General features: G+C 38.5%; 1 protein-coding gene across 1 annotated transcript; it reads left to right on the forward strand.

Annotated features, from left to right (window-relative positions):
* Positions 1 to 12,121: 12,121 nt before the first annotated feature.
* LOC123949202 (olfactory receptor 5B3-like) lies at positions 12,122 to 13,066 on the forward strand. The gene has a single exon (XM_046016556.1). The coding sequence runs from the start codon at positions 12,122 to 12,124 to the stop codon at positions 13,064 to 13,066; it is 945 nt and encodes a 314-aa protein (XP_045872512.1).
* The last annotated feature ends 243 nt before the right edge of the window (positions 13,067 to 13,309 follow it).

A 13,309-nucleotide genomic window follows, 5' to 3' on the forward strand; every position in this document is an offset into this window, starting at 1 on the left:
CTGGATCTGATATTCAGATCCTGGATATCAACCTTTTATCTGTACTCCTATTTGCAAATATCCTCTCCCATTTTGTGTGTTGCCTCTTTGTTTTGTTGACTGTTTCCTTTGCTGTGCAGAAGCTTTTGATCTTGAAAAGCTTGCAGCCTTCTCGTTGAGATCAGGAACACGACAAGGATGCCCACTCTCACCACTCTTGTTCAACATAGTATTTGAAGTCTTAGCAACAGCAGTCAGACAACAAAGAGAAATAAAAGGTATCCAAATTGGCAATGAAGAAGTCAATCTCTCTCTCTTTGCAAATGACATGATTCTTTACATGGAAAGCCCAAAAGACTCCACCCCTAAACTACTAGAACTCATACAGCAATTCAGTAACGTGACAGGATACAAAGTCAATGTACAAAAATCAGTGGCTTTCTTATACAATAATAATGAAAATACAGAAAGGGAAATTAGAGAATCAATTCCATTTACTATAGCACCAAGAACCATAAGATACCTGGGAATAAACCTAACCAAAGAGGTAAAGGATCTGTACTCTAGGAGCTACAGAACACTCATGAAAGAAATTGAAGAAGACACAAAAAGATGGAAGACTGTTCCATGCTCTTGGATTGGAAGAATAAACATTGTTAAAATGTCTATACTGCCTAGAGCAATCTATACTTTTAATGCCATTCCAATCAAAGTTCAACTGATATTTTTCAAAGAGCTGGAGCAAATAATCTTAAAATTTGTATGGAGTCAGAAGAGACCCCGAATTGCTAAGGAAATGTTGAAAAACAAAAACAAAACTGGCGGCATCACGTTACCCAATTTCAAGCTTTACTACAAAGCTGTGATCACCAAGACAGCATGGTACTGGCATAAAAACAGACACATAGACCAGTGGAACAGAGTGGAGAGCCCAGATATGGACCCTCAACTCTATGGTCAAATAATCTTCGACAAAACAGGAAAAAATATTCAATGGAAAAAAGACAGTCTCTTCAATAAATGGTGCTGGGAAAACTGGACAACGATATGTAGAAGAATGAAATTCAACCATTCTCTCACACCGTACACAAAGATAAACTCGAAATGGATAAAAGACCTCAACGTGAGACAGGAATCCATCAGAATCCTAGAGGAGAACATAGGCAGTAACCTCTTCGATATCAGCCACAGCAACTTCTTTCAAGATATGTCTCCAAAGGCCAAGGAAACAAAAGCAAAAATGAACTTTTGGGACTTCATCAAGTTCAAAAGCTTCTGCACAGCAAAGGAAATAGTCAACAAAACAAAGAGGCAACCCACGGAATGGGAGAAGATATTTGCAAATGACAGTACAGACAAAAGGTTGATATCCAGGATCTATAAAGAACTTCTCAAACTCAACACACACAAAACAGATAATCATATCAAAAAATGGGCTGAAGATATGAACAGACACTTCTCCAACGAAGACATACAAATGGCTATCAGACACATGAAAAAATGTTCATCATCACTAGCCATCAGGGAGATTCAAATTAAAACAACATTGAGATACCACCTGACACCAGTTAGAATGGCCAAAATTAGCAAGACAGGAAACAACGTGTGTTGGAGAGGATGCGGAGAAAGGGGAACCCTCTCACACTGTTGGTGGGAATGCAAGTTAGTGCAGCCACTTTGGAGAACAGTGTGGAGATTCCTGAAGAAATTAAGAATGGAGCTTCCCTATGACCCTGCAATTGCACTGCTGGGTATTTACCCCAAAGATACAGATGTAGTGAAAAGAAGGGCCATTTGTACCCCAATGTTTATTGCAGCAATGGTTACGGTCGCCAAACTGTGGAAAGAACCAAGATGCCCTTCAACGGATGAATGGATAAGGAAGATGTGGTCCATATACACAATGGAGTATTATGCCTCCATCAGAAAGGACGAATACCCAACTTTTGTAGCAACATGGACGGGACTGGAAGAAATTATGCTGAGCAAAATAAGTCAAGCAGAGAGAGTCAAGTATCATATGGTCTCACTGATTTGTGGAGCATAACAAAGAGCATGGAGGACATGGGAAGATGGAGAGGAGAGGGAGTTGAGGGAAACTGGAAGGGGAGATGAACCATGAGAGACTATGGACTCTGAAAAACAACCAGAGGGTTATGAAGGGGCGGCGGGGGGGTGGGGGGGGTGGGAGGTTGAGGAACCAGGTGGTGGGTAATAGGGAGGGCACATACTGCATGGAGCACTGGGTGTGATGCCAAAACAATTGAACACTGTTATGCTGTAAATAAACAAATAAAAATTAAAAAAAAATGTCTATACTGCCTAGAGCAATCTATACTTTTAATGCCATTCTGATCAAAATTCAACTGGGATTTTTCAAAGAGCTGGAGCAAATAATCTTAAAATTTGTATGGAATCAGAAGAGACCCCGAATTGCTAAGGAAATGTTGAAAAACAAAAACAAAACTGGTGGCCTCACGTTACCTGATTTCAAGCTTTACTACAAAGCTGTGATCACCAAGACAGTGTGGTACTGGCATAAAAACAGACACATAGACCAGTGGAACAGAATAGAGAGCCCAGATATGGACCCTCAACTCTGTGGTCAAATAATCTTCGACAAAACAGGAAAAAATATACAATGGAAAAAAGACAGTCTCTTCAATAAATGGTGCTGGGAAAACTGGACAGCGATATGTAGAAGAATGAAACTCGACCATTCTCTTACACCGTACACAAAGATAAACTCGAAATGGATAAAAGACCTCAATGTGATACAGGAATCCATCAGAATCCTAGAGGAGAACATAGGCAGTAACCTCTTCAATATCAGCCACAGCAATTTCTTTCAAGATATGTCTCCAGAGGCAAAGGAAACAAAAGCGAAAATGAACTTTTAGGTGATCTCAATTTTATAGTAAAACTATCCAAAGGAATTTGTACACATGTTCCTTGTCTATCTCCATAATTTTAGAAACATTCAACTTCTCAAGACTTGCAAACCTGTGCTTGAATGTCCTAAGAGGGTCATGCTGACATTGGTGGGGTCTGTGTGATACAACACTAATATCTGCTCTGAAGTCTATGAAAATAGTTTCTCTTCTGGAACCATTTTTTTAAATAATTACTCTAAATATGTCTTTAAATTTGAAATGATTTTGTATTTTCAAAATGTTTGTTGAGATAGTATAGATAAGTCCCACATACCTTTCACCCAACTTCCCCTAGTGTTAACATCTTAATTTATAATAATACACTAGTCAAAGCGAAGAAAGCATCACTGACACATTACTATTATCTAAACTTCAAGAATTCATTCAGATTATTATTTATCAACTAATGTCATTCGCTCCTAGAGGATCCAATCTGGGATCCATATATCTTCCTGCATATATTATCCTGTCTCCTTATTCTCATCTGATCTATGAGAAGTGTCTCAGTCTTTCCTGGATTTTTAATACCTTAATATATTTGAGGAGTATTTCTCTGTTTTTTTTTTTTTGTTTTTTTTTTTTTTTGGTAGAGGGTCTTTCAGTTTAGGTTTGTCTCATTTTATTGGTCATGGTTACATAGAGATTTAGATACTGAGAGAGAATGAGAAGTGCTGTTCTTATCACATCTGATTGGAAACACATACTACTAACGTGACTTGTCACTGGGGATCTTAACCTTTATCACCTCAACCAGGTGATTCAGATCCATTGTGCAGAAATGGCTCTTCCTGCTCTCCCAACAGACAAGTGTTTGCCAAGTACTTGAGTGTAATGCTACCTTTTCCCCGTGCATGTTGTATATTTTAGAAACTACGTTCAGGCCACACTCATGGTGGAAAGGACTACACTGCACCTCCTAAGGGAAGGCTAAGCATATTATTTCAAATTATTCTATAAGAAAATTTTATTTATTTACTTATTTTCTTACTTATCAGCATGGACTTATATCTATCTGCTTTATATTTTGGGGTACAATGTAGTCCCATGTTATTTACTTTATTGTTCAAATTGTTCCATCTTTAGCCATTGGGAACACTTTCAGTTTTACTCTTGTTTCCTTTTGATATATCCAACCCTCTTGTTTTCTGAGCTCCTCCTTACTTTCTGATCTTACAAGATGCTCCAGGCTCTTCCTGTGCTGTTCTCCCAACCCAGCAATCAGCTCTTTCCCCAAAGAGCCCATCTAACTTCTTAGTTGTAACTAAAAAGAAACCAAATCCTCTAGTCTTGTTTCCTTTAATTGGTAGATTAAATAGCAACTAGATACAGGAGGCTGAGTACCTTCCTAAATGGTTTTGAGGTGTCTTTGAGTAGGGACTGTGTGTGTGTTTCTTTTTGTCCCTCAGTTCCTGTACCAAATCCCTGTCTTAGTCTCACTTGTTCACCACTTCAAGCACCACACCTCCTCCTGTGCCTCTTTTTTTCCTGTCTCGACGCTGCTTATCCCCAAGGTGACACAGACCACTTCCCCCTCTTTCATTCTTCCAAAGAACTAGATGCAATAATCTTGTACTCAGACAAAATGGAGGGAAAGTGAAGGCAAGAGCAATGACTTGCTGCAAAGTAGGCATTTGCTTTAACTGATGCTCAGGTTCATGAAGCATCATCTGTTGTGAAAATATCTCTTATCAGTCATCTCCTGAAACCTTGGCTTTCTATCATGTTGTTAGACTCTACATCTGTTCTCAAAGTTGAAAGTCTCAAAGCCGTATCCCCCTAGCTACTCTGGGAAAAGACAACATACATTTACTTCACTGTGCAGGTTGGGAAAATACTTAGAAACTATGTAAAGGAAGGAATAACCATGGGCTATATTGTAGACTATACATTTAATGAGATATGTTACCCCAGCATCTAACCAAAACCACTCAAAGTCACCCACCAACTTTCTATCACTGTGGCCTATCACCAGTTCTTAGTCTTGATATTTCTTAACCTACTAGCTGTTCTGACACATCCATTCCCTTTTGGTACATTTCTCATCACTTGGTTTCTAGGACACCATCCACCTCCACTGTTTACTCATCTCTCTGACCTTGTATCGAAAAGGCTCCAAGTCTTGGAAGTTCAGATTCAGTTACTAACTGTGTGGGAGTATCCTGACTTTCCTCAGAAAACATTACTTCTTTTTCCAGAGTATTGAGATTTCAGGTAAGCACACTGCCTTGCAGCTAGGGATAAAATTTTGAAGTTGGTTTATGTGATTGTTTTTTGTAGCCTTATTAATGAATTCTTGTCAATGAAATGTACTCAGAAGTAATGCATGCAGCTGTTGTTATCACTTTCTTGAAAAGAAATTATTTATCCTTTCTATCTCTTTCTTCTCTCCTCCAGATAGAATAGTTATGATGAGGACAGACTTTTAACACTGCCGGAGATGGTAGGGAGAGACTTTGTGAACTGAATCTGGCCCCAGAATGATCAAGACACACCAGCTATACAGATAGTTCTTACAGAAGTGCATTAACTTCCACTATTTGAGAATAAATTGCTGTCTTATTTTAGCCACTATATTTTGGCTTTCTTAGTTACAACAGTTTAACCTGATTTCTAATTGTGCTAGATTAACTATGGGTACAAATTCTTTGCAGTTTTCTTCCTCAAGAGGTCGAGTCATTCTTCATGCTTGATTCATACTTGAATCTGAGCCAGTCCTTTGACATCATTGATTAGTATAATGTGACAGAAAAAAATGTTGTGAAATTTAAACATCTAGACTTCATGAAACCATTCAATTGTACTTTCATATTGAAAATATTATATAAGAAATCTGGTCCATCCTCTGGAGGATGAAAGAACTTGTAGAGAAGAGCTAGAGAGTAAACTGAGTCAACAGTTAGAAATGTAAGTCCATCTTGAACATTTCAGTCCAGCTCACCATGCAGAAGATATGCAGTCTTTTGATCTTGATGAAGTCCCAAAAGCTTCTGCACAGCAAAGGAAACAGACCACAAAACAAAAAGGCAACCCACGGAATGGGAAAAGATATTTGCAAATGACAGTACAGACAAAAGGTTGATATCTGGGATTTATAAAGAACTCCTCAAACTCAACACACACAAAACAGATAATCATATCAAAAAATGGGTAGAAGATATGAACAGACACTTCTCCAACGAAGACATACAAATGGCTATCAGACACATGAAAAATTGTTCATCATCACTAGCCATCAGGGAGATTCAAATTAAAACCACATTGAGATATCACCTGACACCAGTTAGAATGACCAAAATTAGCAAGACAGGAAATAACGTGTGTTGGAGAGGATGTGGAGAAAGGGGAACCCTCTTCCACTGTTGGTGGGAATGCAAGTTGGTGCAGCCACTGTGGAGAACAGTGTGGAGATTCCTCAAGAAATTAAAAATAGAGCTTCCCGATGACCCTGCAATTGCACTGCTGGGTATTTACCCCAAAGATACAGATGTAGTGAAAAGAAGGGCCATCTGTACCCCAATGTTTATTGCAGCAATGGCCATGGTCGCCAAACTGTGGAAAGAACCAAGATGCCCTTCAACGGATGAATGGATAAGGAAGATGTGGTCCATATACACGAGGGAATATTATACCTCCATCAGAAAGGATGAATACCCAACTTTTGTAGCAACATGGATGGGACTGGAAGAGATTATGCTGAGGGAAATAAGTCAAACAGAGAAAGTCAAGTGTCATATGGTTTCACTTATTTGTGGAGCATAACAAAAAACATGGCGGACATGGGGAGATGGAGAGGAGAAGGGAGTTGAGAGAAATTGGAAGGGGAGATGAACCATGAGAGACTATGGACTCTGAAAAACAACCTGAGTGTTTTGAAGGGGCGGGGAGTGGGAGGTTGGGGAAGCAGGTGGTGGGTAATAGGGAGAGCACGTATTGCATGGAGCACTGGGTGTGGTGCAAAAGCAATGAATACTGTTATGCTGAAAATTAAAAAATAAAAAAAAAAACAATGAATACTATTTTAGGATAAGTATTTCCCATGTAGTAGCTGGGGCATACACTAAAAATTATCCTTTCATTATCTGAAATTTAAATTTGACAAAGCACCCTATTTTTTTTTCCTTCTAAATCTGGCAACCCTAGGCACGAGGGAACTGTCTAGAGAGATGGTAATGTTTTATATCTTATGGGGATTTAAGTTGCATAAGTGGATATGTTTGTTAAAACTCACCTAATGGCACATCCAAAATCTCTGTGTTTAACTGTGAACTTTTTCTAGAAACACTAGGAACAAGTATTGAACTCTAGTTAATGTTGTGCATGCTGAAATGCCAAGTGTTTTGATGTCTGCAACCTACTTTGAGATGCATAAGACAGATTGGTGGATGGGTAGAGGAATGGGTAAAAGGACAGATATGTGATAAAGCAAATAGCACAAAATGTTAATTGTAGAAAATAGGTGATATAGAGGTTTTCAAACTTTCTGTATGTTTGAAATTTTTAATTAATTAATTATTAAATTTTTATTTATTCTGTGAAAAAAAAGAAGATATGCAGTCTTATGAGTGAGTCATGTGAAATCAGCAGAGTAACTGTCCCTGTGTTGAACACACACTTAGGATGGCAATGTAGATAGACAGACAGGAGGTCAAGATAGCTATAAGGGCAAAACAGACATTGAAATCTACAAAAAAAAAAGCACAGTCTCCTTTATATAGACATCAGAACAGAAAAAAGCCGGGATTGGGGGGATATCCCAGAAAAAGTGATGGACCACATTGGAATGGCAGAAGGAAAGACAGAAGTTGAATCCAGTGTGGGTGGCAGATTCAAGAAAGCCCCAGACATAGCATCTGATTGCCACGTCTCCACACATTTGTTGGTGCCAGAGCAGTGTTGTAATGTAAGGGCTTACACACCACTGTAGGCTGATCATAAGTCATGAGGACAACCAGGAAGCAGCCTTTAGGCAAATGTTTAGATCAGCTTTATTTGTAATCACCTAACCCTGGAATCAACACAAATGTTCTTCAACTGAGAATAAGATAAACAATTGGTAATGACCAGACAGTAGAAAGTATTTCACTCTGACACAGGAAATAATATGGACAGGCCTCAAATGATAAATGAAAGATTATCGATTCAGAGTACATATTCTAGGATTACACTTAAGGACACTGTTGAAAAGGCAAATTTATTTGGGCAAAACAGTATATTGGTTGTCAGGGACAGTGAGTGAGAGAATGGGTTTGTCAGAAGAGTTTCACATGAAGTTTCTTAGGTGATGGTGCTTACTGGGTATAAATTTGACAAAATCTTACAACTATACGCTGGGATTGTGGATACTAATGTACAGAAATTATACGTAATTATAAACTGACAAAAATGACAAGAAATGACAAGTAATATATAAACATGTGTGTTCAATGAAATAACCAGCATGGCCCCCACAGGCAGTTTAATTGCCTCCATCCTGGAAAAGTGGGATGAGGTGCTAGAAATATTCTCCCAGGGGAAATTCCCAGAAAGCTCTGTGTCTCTATAATTCTCTCCACATCCCCATGCACTAGCCATTGAAATCCCAATATAATTCCACATGTCACCATTGTAGAGAACCGTCTACATGCTGAACCTCTTTGGTGATCATTTATTCATTTGCTAGTGCACAGAGCTCTTATCCCAGGATTTGCTATGTGTCCCAAACTCCCCAAGAAAAAACTTGTATTCATTGACTTGAAAATGATAACTTCTTATGGAGATGTTTTACAGACCCTCCCTTACTTCTGATTGCAGACACAAGTCTGTGAACTATGGAAGAGGTAATCTTATCATCTTTATTTTACAAATAAGAAGAAGGTAAGTGATCCCTCTAAGGACACAGAAGGAATGCAAGGTAGGTACAGAACTGAAACATGTTAATGTTCTTGCTTCCATTTTCCCCTGTCTTAGAGCCTTATGACCATGTCCTAAAAGTAGTATTTAGGTGTTATTCTGCAGCTGAGATTCTGATTCAGAGCCACTGCTTAGAAATGGCTCTTCCTGCTCTCCCAGCAGTGAAGTGAGCATCTATATCCTGTAAACATTTTTTATTAGAAATGTAATCCATGCAAAAGTTTTGGGACACCTCTACCTGCTTCAAGTTCTTTTGGGGGCAGAAATAGGTATCTTCAGTGTTTTTGAAAATACTGAGGTGAGACTGGGGTATAAATGTCAAAATTTCCATCAGAAGGGAATTTACTGGTACTTAAGGACCATCATCCTTCTTTCCTAAGGACATGAACAAAAAAGCCACAGAAGATTCTCTAATTAATCTAGTGGTTTTTACATCTTGCTCTCTAAATGCTGGCCTCTCATCAATGTAAACAAAAAATCAAAACAAACAAAAAACTGCAAGAGTGTAATAATCTTTTTTAAAGATATTATTTATTTATTTATTTATTTATTTATTTATAGAGCATGCAAGAGTGGGGGAAGGGGCAGAGGGAGAGGGAGAGAAAAACTAAAGTACATTCTGCACCTCAGACTGACCATGGAGCCAACAGGGGGCTCGATCTCATGACCTTGAGATCATGACCTGAGCTGAAATCAAGGGTCAGATCCTCAACTGATGGATCCCAGCTCATGTCCCAAAATAATCTTTACAACAAAATTTCTAATATGAATTAATAAAATCCAAATGGTATTTTAAAGTTTCCCCCCACAATCTTAAGCTTATTGTCACCAGCACATCCACACATGGTGACAGCAACTGGCTAAGAGCAAAACCTTTTGATTACACAGAACATGGATTTAACTCTTGAATCTTGACACCTTCCCAGGCTAGCTGTGTAATTTTAGAGCTTCTCAGAACTTCTCAAATCTTCATGCTCTACAATGGTGAAGGAGGAATAACAATACAACCTACCATATACACACATGCATTGACATATAAAGCCTTTCTTATTGCTTGTAGAACATAAACTAGGCTCCAAGTGGACACGTGTGTTAAGGTTGGAAAAAAATGTTATCAGGAGACAGGCTTGTATAGGGAATTTTCCAAAGTTTAGGCGGAAGATGTTAGTAGTTAGCAGAAGAGGAATACCCTTCCAATGTTTCAAATGCAAGTGAACAGATTTATAGTACTGTTCTATGGAAGATCAGATTCAAATGAAATATTTTATTATATGGCACTTGTTACCAAAACAGATCTGCAGGCTGAAGAGAGCCCGCAGACAAGGAACTGTCACCCTTGATCTCTGATTCTGCTGCAAGATGGCAGTCATGAGAGAATGAGTTATCCAGGTGAGGACTGTTATCCAAGCTAATGTATAGATTTCAAGGAAGATTTTAGGCAAAAAAAGCTTGTGTGGACCTGTTGGGACAGCCAATTGCATGGATGAAGTGAAAACAGATGGAGAAATCCTGGAGATCACAGAAAACCTCTGAGGACCTTGTGTGTGAGAAAGGCAAATTAAAGAGACTATAAGACTTCATACATCACACACACCTGAAGCCCTACAGGACGACACCCATTTTTCCCAAAGCAATGTAAACACAATCATCCCATTCTAACAATAACACTATAGCTTATGATACTGTGCTAATCACCCAGATTTTATCAGTTTTTAAGTACTACCTTATTTTATTCTCATAACAATGCTATATTATAGGTCTCATTACTGTCTTCTTTATTTATTTATTGTCGATGGAAATAGGAGGTTCAGATAAGTTAGATTAAGATTGATGGCTCCTTGTTATTAAATGATAGTAGGGCTGTTATGCACCTCATCCTGGAACATAACCTCTATACCCGATTTTGTTTCTTCCCCTCATATAGACTCTGCTGACTGTGATGCCCCTACTACTCCACTATCTCACCAGATCTACTATGCATATATATCTTGGATACTTCACTGGAAAAACTCAGTGAATTTGTATCAATGGAGACAATGAACAATTGCACTGAGTTAAATTCAATTTGATTCAAATACAGTTTAGACTATCACCTTAGGAACCACTCAGTGTGGGCTCAAATGATGGCTTGGCCTGTAGCATGGTTTGTCAATTAATACTCATTTGAAATATAAAAATTTATTCAACTTCTGAGCATCATAGTTTGTTTTCCTCCCAGCTTTTTTGGTTAAAGTTTTAAGTAATCTCTATACCCAGCATGGGGCTAGAACTCATAAATCCCGATAGAACTCTAGAATCCCAAGAGCAAGTGTTGCAGGCTCTACTGACTGAGCCAGCCAGGCACTCCTCTGTGCATCATAATTTAAATGAACATAATAACAAATCAAACTCATAATGTTCTTGAGAGGATGTGATGAATATACAGATATTCTTGTACTTACAATGGGATTATGACCCTAGAAACCCATTGTACATTGAAAATATCATAAGGTAAAAATTCATTTATTACATCTGACCTACTGAACATCATAGTGTAGCCTCTCCTACCATAATTATGTTTCCAGCTCTTAACATTAATGTACAGTTGGGAAAAAATTATCTCACACAAAGCCTACTTAATAATGACTCATTGAATATCTCTGAAATTTGTTGAATACAGTACTGAAAGTGAAACACAGAATGGCTGAGCTGGTACAGGATGGTTGTAAAAGTATCAGTTGTTAGACCTCATGATCATCTGGTTGACCTGGAGCAGTGGTTTACTGCCCTTGCCCAGTACCAGGAGAGAGGATCATATTGGCTATCATTAGCTCAGAAAAAGATACAAGTTCAAAATTTGAAGTATGGTTTCAACTGCATGTGTATCACTTTTGCACCATTATCAAGCTAAAAATCATTAAGTCAAATCATCGTAAGTTGGGGACTATCTGTACACTTACTGTGTCTATGGCAGTTCCTGGTAAGTCAGCAACATGCAAGTATCTGCTTTTACCAGGCTTGGAAAAAGTGAACTGTATTCATTCTGGACAAGTCATCTTGATCAAGTTAGTCAATTTTCTACACCTCATTTTACAAATCTATAAAATTTTAGAATTGAGGAGAAGCTCCCTACTTCAGAGTCAACAGTTTGTAAATCTACATGTAATTAGTGCATTAACATTTGTTGTCAAGCTAATGTTTTATCTGGACAATCTTGAAATACAAGTTATTGCTCTAATGAAATAACACACACTATATGTACACTTTTACTGTAAGTTTTTGTGTTTATCACCCATTTCTTTCTTCTTGTAGCCACAGAGCATTAGTGGTTCTCAACATTGATGGAGAACAGGACAGAAGTGACACAGTTCATTCTGCTGGGACTAACCAATGACCCAAAACTGAAGCTTCCCCTCTTCATAATGTTCACCCTCATCTACCTCATCACTCTGGTTGGGAATTTGGGGATTACCTTCCTGGTTCTGTTGGACTCCCGTCTCTACACTCCCATGTACTTTTTCCTCAGTAACCTGTCTCTGGTGGACATTTGTTACTCTACAGCTGTCACTCCCAAGGTCATGGCTGGATTACTTATAGAAGATAAGGTCATCTCCTACGATGCATGTGCTGCTCAGATGTTCTTTTTTGCAGCCTTTGCCACTGTGGAAAATTATCTCTTGGCCTCAATGGCTTATGACCGTTATGCAGCAGTGTGCAAACCCCTCCATTACACCACCACCATGACGACAGGTGTGTGTGCTCGTTTGGCCATAGGCTGCTATGTCTGTGGTTTCCTGAATGCCTCTATCCACATTAGAGACACATTTAGTCTCTCTTTCTGTATGAACAATGTAATCCATCACTTTTTCTGTGATGTTCCAGCAGTCATGGTTCTTTCTTGTTCTGATAGACATGTCAGTGAGCTGGTTCTTGTTTATGTTGTGAGCTTCAACATCTTTTTTGCTCTCCTGGTTATCTTGATTTCCTATGTATTCATATTTATCACCATCCTGAAGATGAACTCGTCTACTGGATATCAGAAAGCTATATCCACCTGTGCCTCCCACCTCACTGCTGTGTCCATCTTCTATGGGACAATCATCTTCATGTACTTACAGCCCAGCTCCAGCCATTCCATGGACACAGACAAAATGGTGTCTGTGTTCTACACGATGGTCATCCCCATGCTAAACCCTGTGGTCTACAGCATGAGGAACAAGGAAGTCAAGAATGCATTCATGAAGACCGTTTTAGAGTCAAAATTATCTCTAGGATTGTGGTTTTAACATTGTACAATGTGTGCTAATCTAGTTACAATAAGGCCATAGTGAAATTAAGCCCCTGATGTGGTAGCCTAACTTCTTCAAAAGTCTTTTGTCCTGAAATAAAAGCAAATATTATTATGTGTACAAATAAAAGCCTGAATAAGAATGACTAAGATGTCTTAGGGCTTAATTATCAAAACTTTATTCAGGATATGGATTTATTTATTTATTCTACATGCATTTTTCTACTGCATCAAAGCAGAA

The sequence above is a fragment of the Meles meles genome, chromosome 8 (genome assembly GCF_922984935.1).
Source record: "Meles meles chromosome 8, mMelMel3.1 paternal haplotype, whole genome shotgun sequence".
NCBI classification, from domain to species: domain Eukaryota; kingdom Metazoa; phylum Chordata; class Mammalia; order Carnivora; family Mustelidae; genus Meles; species Meles meles.

Excerpts from the sequence above, each read along its gene's own strand:
- LOC123949202 (XM_046016556.1), top strand. The coding sequence starts at position 12,122 with ATGGAGAACAGGACAGAAGTGACACAGTTCATTCTGCTGGGACTAACC.